Source organism: Epinephelus moara, chromosome 9, assembly GCF_006386435.1.
Source record: "Epinephelus moara isolate mb chromosome 9, YSFRI_EMoa_1.0, whole genome shotgun sequence".
NCBI lineage: Eukaryota > Metazoa > Chordata > Actinopteri > Perciformes > Serranidae > Epinephelus > Epinephelus moara.
Genome location: NC_065514.1, coordinates 21,776,348 through 21,800,877, shown reverse-complemented (window position 1 = coordinate 21,800,877; position 24,530 = coordinate 21,776,348). Strand labels below are relative to the sequence as shown.

Below are 24,530 nucleotides of genomic sequence, written 5' to 3'. Positions count from 1 at the left end.
TGGCAAAGAGCAAAGTTAACCTGGAGTGCTTTGTGTTCACAAGGCACAGGTTAAGAGAACCACACCCTGGACTCTAAGCTTCAAGTCCCTCAGACCCCTCTGAGGGGTCTGAGTTCTCTTGGAGGGTTCAAATATGCACAAAAACTACTGAGTCACAGCTCTGAGTCCATTTAGAGGGCTGGAAAGGACCAAGTGTGAAAACACCTTAAGTTTCTTGGTATTGCCATTCCATATACTGGGGGATAGCTAATGAAATTAGAGCCCTCTAATGGCAATATCATAAAAAAATTACAACTGCACTGTAATTTTTCAAATTCAAGAGAACAATATAATAAAAAAGTAGTGGTAAATAAAAATATCATAAGAACAAAAATGCTAATTTTGGAAAGTGTGATTTGGGTGTGTACTGTCCCTTTAAAATCACGCCCCCTTCACTGCCGCTGCCGTGTGTCGGCTTTCTCACTGCTCACCCTGAGTTCAGTCAGCACAGCACTAGGGGATGGAGTAAGGGAGGGAAAGCATGGATCCCATTGAAGAAAAAAGCAAACCGGTCGACATTTATCGCGACACATGGGTCCGCTTCCTAGGTATGTATTGATTTATAATTTGTGGTGGCTCAGTCCACTGTTTTCCTTCAACAGACTGTGAAAGATGAACGATACAGAACAGAGATTTAACGTTACACTGGAGCTGTCGTGACCCTGGAGCAGTGTGCTAAAAGTTAGCATACTTGGCTAACCACTGTTAAAATACTATTTATAGCAAGGTCGTTTTGTTACCACAGGACGTAATGGACGACGTCCAACACTGGACGACAGTACCGTTGTTCGGGCTTTGTTTCCGTAACGTTAACTGTTAGCTTACGTATTGTGTTAGAGTTGTCTCTGTAGGTAAGGACTGTCTCTAAAGAGGTAGTTGTTCAGCAAGTTGAGACAGTGAGTCACACACAACCACAAAGAAACGCCCGTAGGCATAACCAGGCTGAAAGATAAAGCACAGCTGTGGCAGGAACAACTTCCTGTTTGCCTTGTTGTCCTCCTCTAATTCAAACACCAGGGTCATCATTAACATTGATTACACCGTCACCCAATGAGCTGTCAGCTGAGAAGGGCATGTACAGTATAGGTGAAGGGCATTCATACTGCAGCAGTTTCCACTGTAACGTTATAGGCTGTACCCCTGGTGTCTTTAATCTCCTGCTCCCCCGTGGTTTACACTGGCCTGCAGTGACCATGTAATGTCATGTGAATCCGTTGATCCTCTCCATAAAATCATAATCTATTTGCTCACATCTTTAATCCTGCGTGTGCAGTAAAATATCTCCATCTCTGCACTGACATGCATGTAAACAGACATTTAGAGTTGCTCCTACATCAGTTTCTAATATCTGTGTGCTTTGGGTCTTAATAATGAGCCATGTTTTGAGGTGAATATTGGAATTTGAAAAAAGTAATGTAACTCAAATTTCATGCATTTCTTCTTATACTTGATTTAAAAAAAAAAAGATTTTAAGATAACACTATGCTTGTGATATTTTCTCCCTTGAAATGGTTACTTACACGTCATGCGTCTGCACAAATGTTTGCCAAACGTGCATTTCTGCCTAGCACTGGAATCCCTGGAACTCTATTTTACGTCTGGAAAAGATTGTTTTTATTACAGTGGAAAATCTGGGATGGTGGTTATGCAACACAGACTGGATTTAACCCGAAATGTGGCATTTTTATCTAACCGAACAAGCAGGAAAGTCCAGAAATAAGCTTATGAGAAATTCTGAGCTTTGCTTCATGTCTGAGCACAGTCACTGACACTGACAGATTTAGTGGCATCAAGCGCTGGAACTTCTTCCCTGTGCCAACTGTAACCTCAGGTTTAGGACTCCTTCAGTTTTCATTGTTCAGGAGGTTTTTTACCGGGAACTGAATTGTCCACAGAGGTGTCTTTTTCTCCAAAACAAGTCGATCAGGTGATTAAAACATTAAAAAACACAGAATAGTTTCACGCTACAAGTCAGTGTTTCTCCAAGACTATTCGGCTTCTCGCTGATGAGCTCTAGCCCAGCACCTGCTAATGTGTGCTAACCTTTTTTCTCTGTTAACTTAATATCCAGAAGTTCAGGAGGTTTTTACTGGGAACTGAACTATCTGCAGAGGTCTTTTCCCAGCGATTTTAACAAATAAAAACACTGAATAAAGCAGTTTCACGTTAAAAAATCAGTGTCTTTTGGATGCTATTTGACTTATCACAAAGGGGCTGCTAACTATGGTGGCCAACACGAAAACACACAAGGCCCTTTCAAGAGCCAGTGTTTGATTTGTCCATTCTGGGCTACTGTACAAACATGGTGGTGCAACATTGCGTACTCTGTAGTTAAAATCAGCTCTTTCTAAGGAAATGAAAACATGATGGTTCATATTTTCAGGTTACTATACACTAAAGAAAACATACTTATCAAGTTATATTCAATTTCAGTCAGTATATCTTCCTAAATCCTACGCACTGGACCTTTAAAATCGTGACTCACAAGCCCTTGCTCACAGGTCACAATCTGGCCCTTGTGTATTATACCAGGGCATGGCATACCTGCAGCTAATCTTATCTGTCATTATGTTTATTATACCAGTACAGCTCTTATCACTATATTCTCACAGGTGCTTCTGGAGCTCCAGATTCAGTAGTTACTTTGCTGTCACCTTCACTGCTGCAGTATTAAAGCAAGCAGCCTTTAGCCAAGACCAGGTTCCATAAAGTTGTCTTGTTCTCCCGGCCAACCTTTTCCCCAGCAGACATTTTGACTTGCCATAGGAAAGCACAGGCTCAGTTCTATTTAAGTGTGCTACTAAGTCATAACAGTGTGACAGTGAGCCAGCATGAACAATAACAGGACCATTGCTGAAGTGTACTCTGTGTAAAAGGCCTATATGATCACATTGGGATGTGAGCAATGTCTAGTGGGCTCTATTCTTTTTATTTCTTCTTTAAAGTCTGTTTTAATTCCATTTTTCATTGTTTTAGGTCCTTAAACATCAAGAGTGCATTATATAAAAATGGATATGCACTGTACCTCTTCACTTTCACAGTTTTCAGAAGTTCCCTCTCGATCAGGATGTTGTGTTTGCTGCAAACAGTGACCAAATATTACACAAACTCATATTTATAGGCATAAGCACTTATTGCACCTGTGGTTTTTGTTGTGATGTGCAGATTTTCTCTCTCCCTGTCTCTCTCATGGGTCATTAAGTGTCCAGGATATGTCCTTGTGGTTCTAGGCAGTGCTGAGTTTGGAGTTTATAATCATTGTTTGGAGTACTGCTCAGTCCTAAATGATCAGGCCTGGTGTTTTTGAGTTTGAATATTTTGATGTGCTCCTTGGTTACTGCTTAGAGACAACTGGGGAAAAAACAAAATTGTCATGTGATTTACTCTCTTACTGAAGCTGCGGAAGCATGATTCACTCCTGCATCCTTTACTGAAGGCTGAATTTCAATGAAATTCTGAAAGCAAAACAGAAATAGATGTTGAGTGGGGTGTATTCACAAATCTATCTCCCTCAGTGTTTGTTTGAAAAGTCTTCCATCCTGTAAACTCCACAATTCTGTAAAAAATGGGAGGCCACACTACAGCACCCCAGGAATACTACGTGAAACTCTGTCAGGCAGGATGCACCAAAACAGCTTTATCTATCCCGATACCAACCCCTCAGCTCAGGTCATCTGCAGACACCAGTGCTCTCTTTCTTTTTTATGTAAGGTAACATCATTGTGGGATCGTGGAATACCTTTGGGCATGAAGTAACTGATAGCGATAAGTTTCATACACTTAATGCTGCTGCTGTAGGAGATCTAAATCATCCAGACTTTACCAAACTAAACAGTACAGTGATTATCTTAGTTGACACCCAAGATAAAATCTTGTGTGTATTTTGAAAATTCTCTAAGCAGTTAAGGGGATTATCTAAATTTAAATAGAAATCTATAATCTGGATCTGATCTTGATTTGATTGCAAGAGAATAAAGACTAGGAATCTTGTGTTTGATGAAGCAAAGCAAAACTGATGTTTGTTCCTCATTTATGCAGCCAAAAACTGTTACTTGGTAGAAAATAAATTGCAACCAAGCAGTGTTTCATTGGTTGTGAAATGGTTGCTTGCAAAGTCAGGACTTCCTTAAGCTCAGTGAAGTGTAGTCTTTGCACAGTAGCCTCAGTTTGCCAGCAGTACCACACATAAAGACAAACAGCTACATCAGAATTCCATCTCACCATGCTCTGATAGTTCCGTCGTCATTGAACCAAAGATAATATCTCCCATGTGACTGGAGTTAATTTTACCAGTGGTTTTTACATGTACCGCGGCGTATGGCGCAGGTGATTTCTTTATAAGTCAACAAGGGCGTTTGAGTCATTCGAGCCTCGTGGAATGGGTGTTGCATAATTTTCCAAATGGTGCTCTCCAGTTTCACTGAGACAATGTCAAAGATAAGGGGGAGGTTTATTAGCCTCTTGTATGTTTCAGGATCTGTATGGAATTTTGAGACACTATTGTAACCTATCTAAGGTCATGGTGCCTTTAGAGGAGACCAAGGAGGTTTACATCTTATTTGCATTTGTGTGTGTGTCCACAGGTTATGCCAATGAGGTCGGGGAGGCTTTTCGTGCTCTGGTACCTGTGAGCTTTGTATGGGGCAGCTATGCCGTGGCCACTGTGTACGTTACTGCTGATGCTGTGGACAAAGGGAAGAAAGCAGCTGTGGTAAGATATTACCATTTGTATGTGTTGTCTTCATTAATAACAATCATATTGGTTAGATTTAAATTATTGTGTTGTTAGAAAGGGGTGTAAATAAATATTAGGTCATCATCATCTTATATCAGGGCTTACAAAGGATTAAAAGATAAATCTAAGGGTTATGAGATGCTTTAACAGAAAGCAGAAAGAGATATTTCTGCACAAAAAAAAAACAGAGAAACTAGAAATTAAATTATGGTTGTTACCACTCTCATTTTCTGTTCCTCCATCTGTTCCTAAAGGCCCACGGGGAGAACCCAGGGAGGACGACACGGGTAGCGGTGGCAGTGGTGGACACGTTTGTGTGGCAGGCCCTCGCCTCTGTGATCATCCCGGGCTTCACCATTAACCGTGTGTGCGCTGCGTCACTGTACATGCTGGGCAGAACCACCAAGTGGCCCCTGCCCGTCCGCAAGTGGACGACGACAGCTATAGGCCTCTCTACAATCCCCTTCATTATCACTCCAATAGACAGGTTGGCACAAGTGTATTTGTTGCTTTGTATGAATAAGGTTTATGCATGTTGCTCATTATGTAAGATTGATTTTAAGGGTCAGGCTGCTCGCACAGTCCTGCTGCTGGAAAACATAGCCTTTTCTGTGTGTTTTGGCCTTTGTAGATTCATTGTAGATTGTAGCACATTATATTCACCACAGTAAAATTGCATATGATTATGTTTTTTTTAAGTTTTGTCCTTTTGTTGTTAATAATCGTTACAATTAATTTTGTTCATCCTAACAGTTATTCCTATTATTCCTATTTGGCTGGTCATCAGTCACCTGCATGTGCTGTCATCTGTCATTGTGGCTTCTGACAGCTGTCAATGAGTCAGCTCAGTTGATGTGATGTATCCTCCACTGTGCAGAGGATTGTGGGTCAGAATATCCAGAATAGCGTGCTGGCTTGCACACTGCAAAATAAGACTTATATAATAATACTTTACATGTTTTAAGATAAGAGCTGGTGTTACTCATAATCATACTGTTGTTTTTTAACTTCCTTTAAAGTTTTGCTAGAACATAAGAGAAGTTAATTATTCACACAGTTTTTCACTCTCAGGTAGTAAGATAGGATCCTGGTCTTCTCACCAATGCCCAAACATTGACAACAACATAACACTTAGACACAAACATTTCAGCTCCTCTTACCTTTATTGCCACAGCTGCTCTTGTCAAGCGAGAAAAACGTTTCACAGATCAATTCTGCTTTTATGAAATGGATTCAGAAATGCTGTATTATGCCTCCAACATCACGTTTCCACTCTCTGTGCCCTGCAGGTCAGTGGATTTCCTGCTCGACTCGAGCCTCCGGAAGGTCTATGGTGAGCAAGAGAAGCACAAATAAGGACAGACCATGCAGGACAAATTGTCCCCGTCTGGGTAGAGACCAGTCCACTATATGTCGACCTGTGCTGGTTATCCACCACTGTGAAGCACTACAGAAGTGTGAAGAAGAATTTCACGGAGCAAGACTCCGCAGTTAGTCAGAGATACATATAATAAAATCGATTTTATTTCAGAACTATAACATTTATATAAGTAAGTTAAGTTGCTAAAAGTGAAATACCCTCATGGGGATCCTTTAACCTCTCAGGGCAATCTGGGTAGCCACACCAAAAAACGCTTAAACAGGAATGTAACAGTATGACATATGTAAATATTCACAGTACAATCCTGCTTTTTAAAGTATTCTTTGGCAGGGATACAGCATGCTGTTATATTCCTGTGAGCCTTCTCACAGAGAAAGCCTCCGAGGTTGCCCTCACGGTTCAGAGCTGTGAGCTCAACTCCTGTCCAGATGTCAAGGTGATTTAATACAAATCTGTTAGCTGTGTTTATAGCCATATGCTGTGGTACTGTATTGACAGGCCAAAAAAGCCAGTTTGCCATAATATCCCTCTTATTCAGTACTTATTTAAAGTTTGCATTTGTTGTTTTGTTTTGTTTTGTTTCTGAAAACAAAGCTGCCTGTTACTTTGAATAGCTGTTTCAAGGGTTTCTGATGCTGTTTTTTATTGTTTCATTTTACCTTGCTTTTGGTTACGGGAGCCAAGGTTTGCAGTGGGGGCATTTCTTACACCACAGTTACACTCTGTATTATTCTCTGTGGTATATGATTCTCTTAAAGGGTGGGTCCATCTGTTCATTTACGGGTTTCTCAAATTAAAACACTCACTCAGCTGTTAGCAAAACAAGGTAAAATTGATTTATCATGGTGTTCGCTTTTTAAAACAGTAACTGAAATGGTTAGTTTGGATTTGTTGAAGTGGGTTTGTATAAGGTACTTATCCATAGTCAGTGTAATAGTTTCACTGCTTTACTTTGCAGTGAGATAGCCACCAGACTCCACTGACAAAAACAGTAATTTTACCTGGCAGAACAAGGGAGTTGCTGTTCAACAGCTACCTCAATCTGTTAGTTTGTTTGTTTTTTTGTTTGACTTTCAGATCCAAACTCACCTGGCATCTATAGCCAGGTGAGTTTAGCTTCTGTGCTGGTTAGGGGGATAGAGAAATCTTGATAATTTGATAGACTGATAACACACAAATCTCAAAGAGGGCTTGGCTCAGTCTTGAAAAGCCACAGGAAGACTAGGGGGGTTTATATGTAGCAATGTCATCATGCAGAAAACTAAGTCAGGTCACATGAGCTCCTAACTTAGGCTAAAAACTTTAAGTAAGGAGTCCTAACCTTGGAGTGATTAAGGAAAGTTCTCAGTGCGACTCTGAGCAAGGAAGGGACAGAAACTTACCTGAGTTTGGAGGTGTGGTTGACCTCGTTGTTAGGTGATGCATTCTTTTAACAGATGTGATTGGTTGTCACAGCCATGCCCCTGTGTGAGCCTGCAAGGTGTGGACACCCAGTGGAAATGAGATAAACTGCTGACTGTGAAAGTGTTGTCATTATTAGTGTGATCACTCTGCTGATGGAAGGTTGAGACAGACTCAAGTCATCACTGCTGCACTGTTGCAAATTTACAGTTTTCCAAATATCTTATTACTGTGATCATTTTATTTCTGGCGTTGGGTGGGAAATGTGTGCGTACCCCTCATGAGATCAACCACACATATTATCACTGCACTATCTAATCTGTAGCATTTCATTAACTCACTGTCATCCAGCGTTTTGAGAATATTTTTCCGACCTCTTGGTGTTTCCACTATTTTCTCCTTTGCTTAAGAAACTCTTAAACCCATTAAAAGTCCTCCTTCCTACTCCAAACAGTTCTTCACCATAGGAGCTCTTTTATGGGCTAAGATGCTCTGTGACTAACTTAAATCTTTACATGGACCTAGTCTTAATTTTAAGGGGAAATTCTAAGAAAACTTCACAATGCTAAGAATTTTCGTCACTAGTAGCAGCTCTTTGTACTAGGAAGCTCTGTAGATATGGCCACAGAATAATATAAAAACCTTTAAAAAAATGCATGGACCCACCCTTTAAACTAAGAAAACTTGAAGTCACATCAAGTAGAACTTCACAAGTATTTTAACTATTAATCACCAATATCGAAACTGTCGTTTACGAAGTCTGTAGTCAGACAGTGTACAATACTGTAATTTCTGAAGTCTGAAAACGTTACACGTACAAGTTTCAGACATCTGTAACTAATGTAAACATTTAAATCTTAAATCTTTCTAGCATCAGCAGTCAAACTGCTTTGAAATATCAGTCCTATAAAAAAGCTCTAAGCTTTGGTGTTATAGTTTTTAACACTTTTTTCCTCATTGTTGCACAAGTGTAGATATTTTTCATCCAGCACAAGTACATTAAATGTAGTGTCTCAAACACTTGTTGAGGTCAGTGTTGCACCTATGCAGAAATGGTTTTAAGGGATTCTTTCAGAAATACACAGGTGCTGTACATCTGTATTATTTCCAATGCTTTTCTTCGAGGAGCCAAGTCATATACTGTGTCTCATGCTGAGCTATGCAAGGGAAACTTGGGGAATTATGAATTACAAGGGATTGTTTTCCCTCTTAAAAAGAACTTATGTGGTTACATAATATTGTGAGATCAAAAGGGAAATCTGATGCTAAATGTAGCTTGAAATATGGATGAGTGTTCGTAAGATAAAGAGGAACATGCTGTGTTTTCTGTCAGTGAACACCAGTGTACCATTCTAGCAATAACTTTTGTTCTGTGTGTCTGTGTCACACCTTGTTCTCTTTGCTATGAAGGATGTGGTTGACTTTGTCACAGAGAGACATATGCTGAAAGACAAGATTGTGAAAACTTGGGGTGCACCATTATGTCTTTAACTTTATTTAATAACCAGTTAGGTCACAATGTACAATGTCATATTACTGTTGTTTTAAATGATTAAAACACATGTGTTCACTTTCACCTTTAGTGACTCATTATAGCAGGGAAAGCACGAGTGTTAGTAACACCAAAGTCAGAAGTCTACACGTAGTTTCTTTAAGTGTCCCAATTAATTGTGCATAGTAACATGGCTCTGGACTTGGGACACTTAAATGTAATCCACCCATAATTAATTACACATGTGCTTTTCCTGCTTTAATAGACCTATTGGTGCATCCTTTGTGAAAATCTGTATATTCATACTTATTTTTAACATTTCAGATTGTACACAGAACTCCATTGTATTTTTATTGTTGCATGCTGCAAATGAAAAAAGGAACGGTTTACTTTTTTTTTGGTAACATTTTTAAAGTTTCCTCATGTGGCAGCGAGTTTGGAAGTGGGTTTTATGAGTCATACTTTCAGCCTTAACTGAAACAAAAGATCAAACCTCAAACTTTGTTTTGTGTGCTGTGTAGTTCACAATGTGGAGATTTTTTTTTTTTTCCGAATGTGAAAGCAACTGCTGAAAGCTCAAACAACTTCTGAAACACTGGAGAGAAAAAAAAAATCTGTTGTGAAATAAATGATGTAATGACAAGTGTGTTTGATTTTTCTTTTAAACCACACACATCACAGTTTAAATCACTAATGAATACAGTTCTCTCTCACACAGGCTCCGCCTTCCACTGGACTCTATGGGTGGGTCCAGTGTCCCAAGGAGGCGGAGTCTTCACACCATTTGAAAGTTAAGAGACTGGCACTAAATTTCAGCAGCAAGAGTGGCATACATCACCATGACCACATGACCCATAAAAACACAAACAATTTGAGGGAGATTAAGGCAGAACCAATGAATTACTTTCAGGCTTGCATAATATCATACTGTGAATTTTACTGTCCTTGTTTACTATTATTTGTCAGCTAGGAAATCTTCCATGGCTGTGCCCTGTAGACCAAAGTTGTTGTTTGACAGCTTACAGTTACATGGTTGCTGCCACTGGCTGACAGATTACACTCGAAGCAGACTCATTCTTTGTTGAAATGGTTCAATATTGTACCTCTACTTTTATTAGCACATGCAGAGCCTCCGCTCTACAGGCCCTGTCCTTCCTACATCGCCCACTGAAGAAAGTGTTGTAGGATAGTGGGCAGATTTGTGTTACTGCTTCATGTACTGTGGGGTCTTCAGGTACTCAGGCACGTCCTGATTGGCTGGCTATATTTATGTAAATTTCAGTGTGTGTATGAGCGCTTATGATTGGAAGAGAGTATTACCCATGTGGTGCTTCTGACAGTCAAATAAAGATCCTTTAAGGACTGAATTTCAGGAGGCTACGTCAGGACTGAGTCCTTCTTTCATACCTCATGCATGAGGTATCCTCAATTCTTTGCACAACGATTTGCTAGAATTGAAGGCGGGGCCACTTCCTGATGAACACATGGGCACTTGCTAGCATATTTAAATTTGTGTTCACTGAATGCAAGGAAGGAGTCCTGCTTAGTGTCTATAGGACCCAACTTGGAAGGACCTGTCCTACCAAGGAAGCATCCTTGACTTTTGTCTTTCGTTCCAAATTGCATAGTTTTTCTTTTTTACTTTTAGCAGGTACTGCAGCTGCCTATAAAAATACATACTGTTGCATGCAGTATGCACACAATAAGGACACACTACTTTCTCATAACATTACGCCCTGAACTTTGACCCTCTTGCTTATATATCTGTTACCTTGAAGATAAACCAAACCCCACTTACCCAGTATGCCACAGATGGAGATCAACCTGCAGAGATTTGCTGTTGTTACTTTGCAATGTATATAGTTTAACTTTAAAGTTATAATTGCACTGACTGCAGATTCTAATGTATTATATTTGTGACAGTGATATTGCATCTGCAGTTCTCTGTCATTGTGATTTTTACAGTTCTGTCATGTTGTTTGTGATATTCATGATTAAATTGTTCACTTAAACAATCAGTATCCCTTTTATTACCATTCCACTGGTCATCAGTTACTTGAATGTGCTGTCATCCATCATTGCGACTTCTGAAAGATGTCAATCAGCTGTCATCTGATTGTACCCCTACTCAGTCAATGTGACGAATCTTCAGCCGTGCAGAGGATTGTGGGTCAGAATAGCCAAAAAAGCACACTGCAAAATCAGACTGGATGTAGTAGAACATCCTGGTATTTTTGGCAGACTTAATTTGACATACTATGTATTTGGACATTATAAATATTTCTGGCATACTATATGGTATGGTAGTATGGCTATTGGAATGCACAGTTTGAGAAGCACTAATAGAGTCCAGTAGAGGGCTCTGCCTGTGCTAATAGAACTAGGGTTACAATTTAGTAACCTCTACATTTTGTGATTTTGGGTCCTTTTAAGTCTGTTTTTAACCATTTCTTGCAGTTATCTTCTACTACATTACAATTACTGGTAACAAGTAAGGCAGAGCCACTCTGCAGTTTTGGGGAACAATGACTGACAGCTCAGTTTAGTGAAAAATATTGAAGCATGATCTAAACATAGTCTGCATCAAGGCCCTCCTCAGCACACCTTTCTATAGTGTGATTTCAAGTTTCAGCATAACAACTTGCTCTGTCTGTCGGAACAGTTTCCACTTCCTGAGCAACCTGCCGTCACTCTCAGATGAAAGAGATGTGAAGGGACGGTTTAACCAATGAAACGGAAGCAACCAAAAGCACATCAGGCCTTGAGGACTTGAGAGCTCTGTTGCAGTAATTTGTCTTGATTGAGTCAGGAGGCCACAGCTGAAGCCAATTCTATAGATGAAGTGCTCACATAAAGGGCTTAAGGAAACTCAAACACTGGTAAGCACAGTCATGTTTGTTCTTGTGTTCTTGGTTCTTTTGGCCTCATCAACTGCTCAGTCAGGTAAGAAAAAACATCTAGTGTTTCTCTTGTGTTGGCCTTTGTTTGGTTACACTTTACTTGTGAAAGTTCCTCATGAAAATCCTGCTGACATCTGCACTACCCTCCTGACATTTTAACATCCACAGGCATTCCTCAGTACTACCAGGGCAGATGGATTATCGCTGAGGAGAACCCACAGTATGACGACACTGATGGACAATCTCTAGCAGTCGTGGAGAGGATGTGGCCCAAGAGCCCACCAGAAATTCTTGAAGTGGTGACAGTGGAGGACAGTGACTTGCTGACTACTCCAGAGCCTTATCTCATGAAGGAACAAGGTGGGCTGGTAACAATGGTGTTTTTATTATCCGAAGCATCATAGTCTCTTTGTTAAAACTGCCCAGTCCAGACTACATTCACTGACTGATTTTTGTTTTGGTTGTTTACTGTCAGATTCAGATGAAGTTGAAGATTCAACAATGTGGAAAATCATCCTGGTAGTGTCTGTCCTGCTGGTGTCTATAGTGGGATCTCTGAGCACGGCCTATTACATGTGTGTCTGGAGAGGAGGCAGGATTCATTATAAGCCTCAGAAGCAGGATTATGCTTAAAATAAAAAACTCTTGTGTAAACTATTCTCAAGAAGTGTCACTTTATAATTTGTTTTTCTTTTAACTACAGCCTTTTCTCTTTACCAATTGTCTCTGACAAGGAAGTGCCTCAGGTTTGAATTATTTCAGTGGACCTGCAATTAAAACTGCAGTAAATCCCTGATTTTCTTTGCATCTGCATTTGAAATGACATCATGGCCAACTTACCCTTTATGAGCATACGCTTAAACAATGACCAATTTACTAAAATTCGCATATGGATAAATGAATTTCAAAAGCTGCTACTTTCCAAAGAAAAGGTAGAAATATCTTCTCTGAAAGTAGTATAATTGTTTTTCATCTATTTGGCTGTATTTTAATGTATATTCTAAGTATCAGAAATTATAACTTTTACATGTATTTGTCCTTAAGAGAAGAACGGTACTCTTCATAGCCATACAGTATGTTAAGTGTATCATCTTGACAGTGGCAGGGGTTCATAATATTTATGCATAAAGCTGCTCTAATGGTCTATAACCCTTTTTAAACAGAGCATAGCTTCAGGTTTTAAATAAGAGATCAATATTGGACATTTGCTTTAGTTTGACTCTGTAAACAGCTTCTCTTAAATCAATGTTTATTTCTGGCACCTTTAGTCAGTTCTTGTAATGGCCACTAGAGGTCATCACTAACATTGTGTTTGTGCCATGCTCCACTTATCCTCTAGACAGGACTGCAGCTATGCACAGTTGTAAGCTCTGTATTTCACTATAGAGTGAATTTATATATATTTAATGATATGTGACACCAGGTGAAGCTATAATTCAGAACCCTCACTGTTGGCTCACTGGTAACCTGGGATTACTAGCAATAAGGTTCATGACTTCAACTTCAGTTAGGCTTTTGGTCCTTTGTTTTATTAATCTATGTATTTGAGAGCATAACTTTGAAAATGATAAAGATGGTAAATTGTAGCTCTTACAGAAGCCCCGGGAGAGGGAACACAAATCTGTTGATTCCATTATCATTATCCAATCTAAACAGTTTTCTCTCCTGTCTTTATAACAGAGGAACAAGTGAATAGGTTTAGCCAGCATAATCTTTCCAATTTAAATTTTTTCATCTGTGAATTGGGCAGAAAAAAAGTTTTGGCAGGTTTTTTTTGGTCAGGATAATCTTTTCCAAGTGTTTGTCATTGTAATACACATTCAGGCCAAAAGAGGTTGTTTCACAGATTTTTTCTGACAGATCTTTCTTTCTTTCTCATGATTTTTGTTGTAATACTCACATCAGCCCATGTTCTACAAAGCACTAGAAGCATTCATGTTTTCTTCAGGTGAGTTTAAAGAAAGACATGACAGTAATGTTACTCAACTTGCGAGCATATACTGTATATACCTTGTGTTTATAGTACATGGACCAGTTAAAACCTGCGAGAAAACATGGATGTTTTTATTCCATAGATTTTGATAATAACTAGATATCTGATGGCAAGATGGCGCCTATTCCGTCTAATGGAGCTGCTTGCCTGGTGCATACGCAAAAAAGGTTTTTGGCTGCCGGGTTTACTTCTTGTGATACACAGCCCACTGCATATTTTCCCTGAGTTCCTGCCCGGCTCCAAAATTTTATATTGGGATGATGTCACAGATTTTCAAATAGTTTTTCTCATCTTTAGGAAAGTTTTACAAATATTAAGCCTCCATGGATCCAAATTTCATAATAGAGGGATTCATAATTGAACTTGTTTGCACTTCAAGGTGTCCTGTCAACAGTTTTTTTTTTTTGTCAATAGACATTTCTTTTATAATGGTGGTCTATGGGAAAATGCCCTTTGGGCTGTAGGAGATTTTTGCAGTATTACCACAAATGGTCACTGGACAAAATTATCCTGGACAAACTTTTTTTCCACCCATTTCACAGAGGAATTTTTTAAGGAACTTAAAAAGATTATCCTAGCAAAACATTTTTTTATGTGATGGCATAATTCAGATTAGTAAGATTTTTCTCACTTGCATCTCAAGGCTTATGTATATTTTAGATTACTCATTAAGATAATCAGTGGATCTCTGGCCAGTGACAACATCATTAATAAATCTGCTAAGATGTCTTTTAGAAACAGCACATTCTTCTGTTTGCCAGCAGAGATGAAACTGCCCAAACTTGTTGAACAAAGTTTTATAGATCGCTCATTGTGTGAGTAGCCTTCGAAAGGGTCATGCTAATAGGCCTTAAGCTGCTCTTTATGTTCTGAGCCTTGAGAAAAATCATCCGCACTGTGATGATTCAGCGTTTTCATCAAAAGCTCTTTCTATGAAACATTTGCAAAACCTGTATTTTTGTCTGTAACCACCAGCCAAAGCTATTTCTCACTTTGCAAACTCGAGTTTGTTGTTGTTCGCTGCCTTTGGCCAACATTTTCCTCTTCAGAGGAATTCATCTTAATCAGAGTTATGGCAGGATTGGCAGGCAGGCTGTTGGCAAAACCAGTGTACTGCTAAGAGTAAAGAGTAATGTTTTAATTCAGTGTCAAGCAAGCGGGCTCAGATCAAATGCACAAACATTTATAAGTCCCCCTTGAGCAATATCAGGTGGCATTAGGGGGCCCAAGGAGACAAAAAGCTGATGAATTGAATTAATCTCCCCTCCCGTGATGGATGGGCCTGTTCGCAGGGGGCTGGAAAATGGGAGCATTGTTCATCTGTCACTCAGATTGCCATGTCCCTCTATATTTGTGCCTGGCTTGTGAAGGCCACAAGTGGCCAAAAGACCTCCCTCTCTCCTTCTCACTCGTCTCACCGAGTTTTTTTTTTTTTTTTTTCAGGAATTCCCAGCCTTTCAATTGCCTCCACCCCCACACTGATAACCATACAGCCAGATGCAGAAAAACAAGCCCTCTCTCGGGACAAGCAAACATAAATATCTGTCACTCTTGCTTTAGTTCATATACAGTTTGGAGGGTTAAACTGTAGTTTGCAATGTGCACATTTCAGATACATAATCCCTAAATTACTGTGCACACACTGGACTAACTCACAATTTGCAAAAGCTGTGTAATTGCATTACCACACATAATGTCATTTGAAAAATTTTAAACTAGAAATATATTTGTCACAATACAACTAAATGTAATTATGTTTTCTTTCCATCAGGTAATACAAAATTGGATTATGTCTATTATTGGAAATAAAGTGAAGTCTAATAAAAAGAAAAAGTTCACCTAATACATCATGTCAGATACAGAGAAGCTGCTAAAAAAATGAATATTTGGTTTTGCTACAAGATTACGATTGTTGTCTGAGCTTATTTTCATTATTCTTTTTTCATTAAAATATGTCTTGAACACAGAGAAAGTCATGTCATGCCTTCATTTCTTTTCACAACATCGGCTGTAATCCTCTTTTCTTGCTTTAACTGTAAGGTCCATATAAGTACAAAATGGGGGAGTTGGCGTTTAACTGGAACGCTCATTTTAGTTGCCTTGTTTGGGTTTCCAGACTTTGAGAAAATGAATGTTTTGATCCTTGCTAATATTATGTTTTATTTAACCCTGTGTGTTCAGGGTGATATTCATATGTAAAGCCTTCTATGCTACTCAACATTTTATAATAAAAAAACAAAATGTGGGTCCTAATCCAGTTTCCTCTGCCTCCTAAGATACAGAAACTGTTGTATAAACTTCAGCTTGTAAACTGTGGGGGCCTTCTTGGCTCTTAGTCTTCAGTTTCCATTGTTTCTCTCAAGCATCTGCCCTTTCAAAGGCACCTGACCCCTCTAAAGTAACAGGTGCTAAAAGGTGATTCAATAGAGAAAACAGAGCTCTGGTTTCTGCACTGCTTTTGTGCTATGTGTGAATTACAAATTGGGATAAGATAATATCTGCTGCCTGAGAGCAAAGGATACTGGAGAGGACTGAATAGGAAGTAAAGCAGCAGCTGTAAATGAATACTGTAGGTAAGTGATGCCACCAGTCCAATGTGGCACCGGACGCAGAGGTCCTTGGCCAAGAGAAAAACTGGCAATGACAGAAGTTACAAAGGGATACTGGGGAATGGAGAAGCTTCTTTTCCAGGGAACGCTGGGATAGGTTCCAGCCCTCAGGACCTATCCTGTTGCGATTACAGGGAGCTGAACCGAACCAACCCTGAACCAGACAGGATAAACAAATGCAAGCATGGTTGGAAAGCATCGCCAAAAATGCTAGCTCCTCTGTAAGGCTGTACTTTGGCAAAAGGATGCTTTAAGCTAAATGCTACCATCAGCATTCTAACATGCTCATAATGACAATGCTAACGTGCTGATGCTTAGCCGGTCTAAAGTTAACCATAATGTCTGATTTGGTTTAGCACACCATTAGCTTGTAAGATAGCACTTAACACAAAGTACAGCTAAGACTGGGTCATAGATGGTGACTCAAGATTTGCAAACAGTCATGTTCCATGTTTCAAGTGACCGTTTTAACCCAAACCTTGATTTTCAGCAGCCCTTACCAAGTGCTTTTTGTGCCTAAACCTAACCAGACCTTAACCACAGCATTGTCATACTATAATCAGTGAGACAAGACTATTTTCAAGTGGCTAGGTAACCTTCTCAAACTTGGACTGCACCACTGTTCCGACAGCCCAAAATATCGAAGATCCGTTAGTCCAAACAATGTCCCATTGGACCAAAAGCCCATTTCTCAGAGAGCACGTCACCCCATACACAAACACCCACTGCTCTGACATCCCTTTTCTCCAAAAATACACATGCCCTGCAGTTAGACAACCCAATCGCTAGAAGAAGTCTTCACATTGTACGTTTCTGTAAACCTTATTTTGTAGTGGATGTGTTAAAACTGCATTTCTCAACAATGCAGTGGTGAATATGTTGTTATTTTTAGGCTCAAAACCCACTTGGTTATGGATAAGAAAAGATCTGGTTTAAAACACTTGAGTTTGGTAGCAATAAAAGCCACTGGAAAAGCAGGGAGGGGTTCAGTGGCTTTCATGCTGCTGAGAAATGCCTTTAAGGGTCAGTAAAAACACCTGGTATTGGTGGGAAACTGAAACTATCTGCAGGGAGTGTGTATTTTTGGTGAAATGGGACTCGGGAGCAATGGCAGTTTGTTGTGGGGATAAAGGGCTGTCAGAGAAATTGGCTTTCAGTTCAATGGGACATTTTTCGGACTAATGGGGCTTTAGAATTTTGTCTGTCAGAACAATGGCATGGCACAGTAACTGTGACCCTGAGAAGGATGGGAACGTCATTCTGCAGGTATTTAGTCATAAACCTGATGATGGTGCTAGAAAAATGAAGAGAGGAAAAAGTTATTAAAATTCATCCTAAGGGGGAACATGAATATACGCACAAAATTATATGGTAATCCACCCAGCAATTGTTGAGATATCTCACTCTAAAGGACAAGCTGGTGCTGAAGAAAAACTGAAGGGATCACCAAGTCAGTAGGATTTATCCAATGGGAGCCAGAAAAGTTGGTGCTGATCCAATCCATCCTGTGGATATTGAGATATTTCACAACATGTTTCAGTCTGGATCAAAGTGGTGGACTGACTGACAGGCCAACATCGCTGTCTCTAGAGCCATGACTCTTGACTTTCGTTTTTCATTCGACACAGAGATAAAGGGCAGACTGAACAGTATCCCTTCCCTTAAAATAACATCAACTAAAATGATCAGACACAATCATTAGTGGGCAATGGGCCATAATTTTATTATGCTACAATGGCAGGCTAGTTACTCCTGCTCCTCTTTCTCTTTCCTTCTCTCACACACACACACACACACACATGCACAGCTCTCAGGGCCCCCCCTTTACTGGAGGACTGCATTTGTGGAAAGGCCACTTTAAGGGCACTAACTGAAATGTTTAACGCTCACTGGTCGATTTATTGAGGTCAGCAGAAGGCTACGTTTTGAGAAACAGAAGAGCGGGCTATGTTTGGATTGATTTTCATGAATGATTTTATGCTGTGAGCAAAAGAGAAACAAAAGACAATCACGGCACATCAAATCACGCCACAAAAGAAATAAGGCAAGGCCACATAAAAAATGAAGGGCAAGGCCAGTGCCGTGTCACAGAGCATTAAACTAATAAATATCAGTTTCTGCCTCTGAAACGTGAAGACAAAGAGCATGGCGAATTCTGCTGGATTATCCTGTTATGTTGACTTGATCAAGCTCTTTACTCTGGAGGGGGGTAGGACATCATTAATATTGTAGATAGTGATTTATTGTGAAACAGTAACGTTAGAATGCAGGCAAGCATCATATAATCAGTTGAAGCATGTCAGAAGACATATACAAGCTCAAAATGCAGGGTTATAATCAGCACAAAAGACACATAAGTTAAATGAAATGAATGATATTGTCTTTAGGATCATTTTTGGCAACTGCAAATATGGTATATATCAGGAAGTCAGGCTCTTTATGACAACAGGATTCACGTGTATTTGCTTAATAAAGATTCAAACTCCAACAAAGAGCAACATGACGGCGCTTGTTTCAACAAAGAAACTGTCAGTGATGAAGTGGTGATTCCTGATTTGACAGCGTACGGCGTGATACAGGCTGTGTGCTCTGTATGCTGGCAGTGCTCTCTCTCTCCCTCTCTCTTTGTGAAATGAATTAGGAGAACATGAAAACTGAGCAGACCTTCAGCAATACATTATGTATGAGGAGCTTGAAGGCTCCTACTGAATTCTGTTCAGGTGGCATCAGAGGGTGCAGCCAAGTGGAAATGCTGGCTGGTCACTTAAAGCACACTATCTGTGGTAATATTTCTACATGAAAGCGCAGCACGCGGCTTGGGCTATATTCTTCTACTTGCAGGTTGAAATATGCAATACAACCGGGTTTCTATAGTTGCCACCGAGGAGGTTTACTGGGGCAACAGGGGATTAAAGGCCTTGCTCTAACCTTCAGGCTATCTCCTACCCTGCATAACTTTAAGCTGCTATTTGCAATTTAAATTAAAATCTATATTTTGTTTCCCATCTCGCACTTGATTTACTAGTTGCAGTGTTTCTGTGGTAATCCGCAACATAAGAGGAGGCTTGAACCACACACGTCATCTGGGTATCATTAAGTTTGACAGCTTGACATAATTTCAAAATCAGATAACATACCATATGATTCCTCGTCTTCTGTTGTTATGAGATAGCATCTAATTTCCCTTCTCTCGAGTAATCTTACAAAGACATCGTCTGCTCATCGTGAAATCAATATGTTGCGGAAACACCATTACAACAGTCTTCACAGTGCTTGAGTGAATCATTCGAGATCACAGATGAACACGCACACACAGGCAGATGCACACAGACACACAGACACACACAGGTACACAAACACACTGTCACCTCCAGTGTATCCTTTGATACAACAAGACTAATTAAAAGCCCAAAAAGCACAAGAGTGCTCAGTGTAATTCAATTGTGTGTCAGTGCTCAGAGACAAATCTTTGGCATGTTGAGAAATGAGCATAAAATCACACAAGAGCACAGCCAGCTTCAGGATGAATTATACTGGGTGTAGTGGGCTCACAGGGGAGAGAGGATCATGGTCAGTGGAGTGCATCCTTTGCCAACAGACAGACAGTGCACTACAGTCATTAGCAGCAAAGTACAGAGGGAGGGAACATCAATCATCGCGAGGCAGGACGAGCAGAAGAAAGATTTCAAAATATGTCATCGTCTTCGGTCAGCATGTTAGCATGCTAACATTAGCCAATTAGTTTATGTTTATATTGTTTAACAAAGGACATTGCACATTTAATAACATGAGCACTTGGATTCATTATGTAAATGCACCAGATTTAGCCATACAGGCTAATTGTCATCTGCAGTTTCTGGCAAACTGATTGCATCTAAAATCAGGTGAGGCTGATGGGAGTGTCGTTAGTTTAGCAAGTATTTGGTATGGATGTATAAAGAGACGTGGGTACAGTATTGGAGGTGGGACCTTGTTCATTTCTATGAAAGTTGCTCAGTGGCACATGAAGCCAAACATTTTTAACTGCTGCATTTCAAATTACCTGGATGAGGGACCCTGAAGTTGTAATTCCACTACAAAAATTGGCTTCAAAGCCTGGCACACTTCCTGGGGGGCTGGAATTTGACAAAACCTGATAATGACGCAACAAGAAAGGTCAGGTCAAAGCTGTTTATCAGTAATTCAAACTCTGGAGACCATGACTGTACCAAATTTTACATCAGTCCATCAAATGGTTAACTGTGTCTAGTTGTTGATTTATTTAAATAAAAAACAAAAATGCCAACCTCCTGAAGGTGCTAGAGGACAAATGAGGATGATCACCAGAGTCAGTGGGATTCATCTCTGGGGACCATGAAAGTGTGCAAAACTCTGTGACAATCCATCAAGTAAATGTTGAGATATTTCAATAAAAACAACACTGTCAACCTGCTGCAGGCACTAGAGGTTGAGTCAGGAGATCCCAAAAGTCATTAAGATTCATCCTCTGGGGAAAAGGAATGTCTGTACTGAATCTCACGGCAATCCATCCAGTAGTTGTCTAGATATTTCAGTCTGAACCAAAGTGGTGGAGCAATTGACCCAACAGGCCGACATTACCACCCATAGTACCGTACAGCATGGCAAAAAAAATGCTGAAAATACACAGGTTGCAGCTTCTTAAATGTCACCTTGGCCTCTGAGACCATTTTCCACTATCTTCTGCCATTTTGTAGACTAAATAATCTTAAAAATCAATCATTTGTTAATGAAAATAACTGGTAGCTGATGATCCAGTAACAGGCAAATAAAGTAGATGGACACAAAATAAGCAAGTGAGTCAAACAGACAGAAGCATATTGAAGGCAACATACATTAGGAGAGTTACAGTGGGTATACAGTAAACTGACAGGCAGACAAATGGTTAGACAGTCTCCTTCTGAGAGCAAAATCAGAAGTGGACTGGACAGTTAGAAAACCACAACAATGAGTGGATGACAGTCTAAGAAGAGTTAGACCTATAGACATCCTGTGATTTAAAGTCTTGCTCTCTCTCCCTCTCTCTCTGGCACTGCTATAATTTTCCTGGGTGGAATGATGGATGAGGCGGTGTCAGCCCATGTTCATTATAATGCACACCATCTATTCTTCTCAGCCAGACTCTCTGCGCTCCAGGAAATGCCAGAGAGGTATTGGAGCCGCGGTGAGAGGAGAAACTCTCATCTGATTTTATGGAGAGAATTTGCTGCTAGGTGTGTGTTAACTTAGCGCGCGGTGATCCATCAATCACTAATGAAGATACTGCGAGGCTGCTGCTTGTTCTTAAGAGAAACCACATTCCTCTCTGGGTATGAATGATAAACACCCTTCCATGTCCATGCAAGCATCATCCCTTGCAGTATGCTCGTCCTAAATTAATAATGAGCGCTCCAACAGTTAGCTGTATGCAAAACATTTGGAAAAACATGCAGAAGCAGTGTTTGTCATCATGACCTATTTCTAATGTATTAACGGCCCCGAAAACCTATTTTCAGTAAAATCAGCCCCTTACAATGAGCGATGGGACCCCACAGCACAAGAACACACAATCTTCTGTCAAATTTGGAACAGTTTTAGTAATTTTACATGAAAGATTTTTGTTTTTGTCTGTTCTCTTCACACCAGTTTGAAGTGTTGGAAAAAGGTGATGTCACATATGTTTAAACCAATCAGGATTGAACAACATTTGAATCAGAATGATGACACTTGTGCTGTCAATCAAAACTGGTCAAACAACACCCAGAGAGTCCTTGACTGGGTTATGCGACAATTGTTTATAAATTCATTACGAAGTTTGTGTTTAAATTCTTAGCAGGTATCAGCTAGTTTTAGACTTGTGATTTACTACATCTTATTTCACCGTTTAAGGACATCTATGGCCTTGTCCAATCACAACCCAGTCACCAGAGTAAACGTTTGCATTGTATGTTGCTGCCAACCACCGATACATTACATTTGTGCATTATTATATAGCAGATACGTTGAAACTCAATGTTCTCTTTCAAACCTTGCTCAGTATCTCACCATGGGCAGCGTCTTCAGGCGTGACCGATCATGGAAGCTACGATAAAACCACGTCTGTCAGGAGATAGCCCGTCCCCCTTTGTAAATGCCTGCAGCATCCTGCCAGTCATTCTCCCTTTCTTCCCTGTGAAGATCACTTGAGCTCCTCAGCTGTCCTGACATTTTCATTTAATTGTTCTCCGATGCAGCCGTCAAGGTAGTCACCGAATGTGGAATGCTGTGGCTATCATGTGGTTATGGCACAAAAACCACCTAATTATGATTATGAAAAGATCGCGTTTGGCTTAAAATACCTACTTTGGATTGGAAAATCCCAGCTGGGATGTTTTGGCAAAGAACAACTGTTGTCGTGGCTCTATCCCTGTTGGAAACACAGCGACAAGTCGCCAAAAGGTGCCCAGGTTTTGCCAAAAAACACCTTTGTTTAGTAACTAAAAAGTTGCTGCAGATGCAGCAATAATTCAACAGCCGGTTTTGTTGTTTATTGGCATCTTGCTTAGAAGTCATGCCATCCACCATCCTCCATACCTCCCGATAAGAAAATCCTCTCATATATCTTACATCACTTTAGAAACTTTGAAATGATGCATATGAAACATACAAATGTAACATATCCGTGGTTTGCAGAAACATACAATGCCAACATTTTCTTTTGAAGACTGGGCTGCTACTGTGTAACTATGTAAACAGGAAGTCACTGTAGCATCAAAAGCTGTACCATAAATTAAAAAAATAACAGTTTTAGGGGGGCATACAATATGTTAAATTTAACAACCAAGCCTTTTTAACTGTAGGTATTACTTTGTTTTATTCATACACTGAAAAATATGTGTCAGAGTTAGTAGCACTCATATAATTTAGAGTGAGTGGGAAATATTTAATTATGCTGAGTGATGCTATTTGGTCCAGATTTAGTATTTTGTCACTTCTTTTAAGTCCCAGTTTCGATTCTGATTTATAGTTTTACTGTGTAATGGAAAAATGTGTTTAAAGGACAAAAATAAGAAACATTTGAACAATGTGAAACACTGACAGGAGGACTATTAGAACAGTAAGAAACATATTTTATGTGTTACAAAAACACGTGCGACCTTTGCTTATATTTAACTTACTGCGCCTTGTCAGTTTATGACAGGAGACTAAATGAAAGATTCACACATCTTTTGACAGAGCCACAAATTAAACACACACACACAGATGCCTGTCCTCTCCATCCTAAACAAGACTAAACACATTGTCTAGACAAACACATTATCTTTAATCAGGACAGTAATGCATCTTTTCTTCTCACACACAGATCAAGTCAGTGGGGGCCTGATGAGGGGAAATATGTGGCATATTGAAATAGATTTATTCAAGCTGATAGCATCTCATCCTATCAGCTCCACACCAAGTGTGCAAAACTGTGTGTGAGAGTCTTTTGAAAGCCTGTAAGGATGTATCGAACAAAAGGGAGGGAAAAAAGTCTCCAAATGAGTTCTGGATCATTCCTGGAGCAAAGGGATCAATAACCGCCAGGCTAAGCCCTCGCTCATCCATCTGATTCATATCTTCCCCCCCTGCTTTTAAGATATAAGAGGAATCACTGGACTAAAGACTCCCTCTATGTGGCAATATGTACCAGCTGCAAGCTGCTTCCTCAAATACATAAAGCTGTATGAAGTGATTAATGTCTGAAATGTACTTATATCATAATAGATTGGATGTGTCAGTATATTATGGTCTTTTTTGAGAGATGTATGGCAGCAGAAAGAATATCCAGTTGTCTATAAATAGCTCTGTTGGATTTACACTCCGAGGTAACATCTTTTACATGTAGAAATTCAGCCTATGAATTATAAAACACATACCAAACTACTGCCACTGTGCATCCGTTTATACACATCACATGATGGTGGGTTGATGTTCAAATGTCTCTCTGAGAGAATGTAAAACTCC

General features: G+C 39.8%; 1 protein-coding gene across 1 annotated transcript; it reads left to right on the top strand.

The window, feature by feature from the left end:
• The first annotated feature begins 468 nt into the window (after positions 1–468).
• On the top strand, positions 469–9,694 carry mtfp1 (mitochondrial fission process 1). Its single transcript, XM_050052963.1, has 4 exons — positions 469–587; positions 4,623–4,750; positions 5,029–5,261; positions 6,064–9,694. Exons 1-4 carry the CDS (start codon positions 521–523, stop codon positions 6,128–6,130), a joined length of 495 nt encoding a protein of 164 aa, XP_049908920.1. The 5' UTR covers positions 469–520; the 3' UTR covers positions 6,131–9,694.
• The last annotated feature ends 14,836 nt before the right edge of the window (positions 9,695–24,530 follow it).

Excerpts from the sequence above, each read along its gene's own strand:
- mtfp1 (XM_050052963.1), top strand. The coding sequence starts at position 521 with ATGGATCCCATTGAAGAAAAAAGCAAACCGGTCGACATTTATCGCGAC. Across the intron at positions 4,751-5,028 it reads AAGGGAAGAAAGCAGCTGTG|GCCCACGGGGAGAACCCAGG; the intron begins GTAAGATATTAC and ends CTGTTCCTAAAG. Across the intron at positions 5,262-6,063 it reads ATTATCACTCCAATAGACAG|GTCAGTGGATTTCCTGCTCG; the intron begins GTTGGCACAAGT and ends TGTGCCCTGCAG.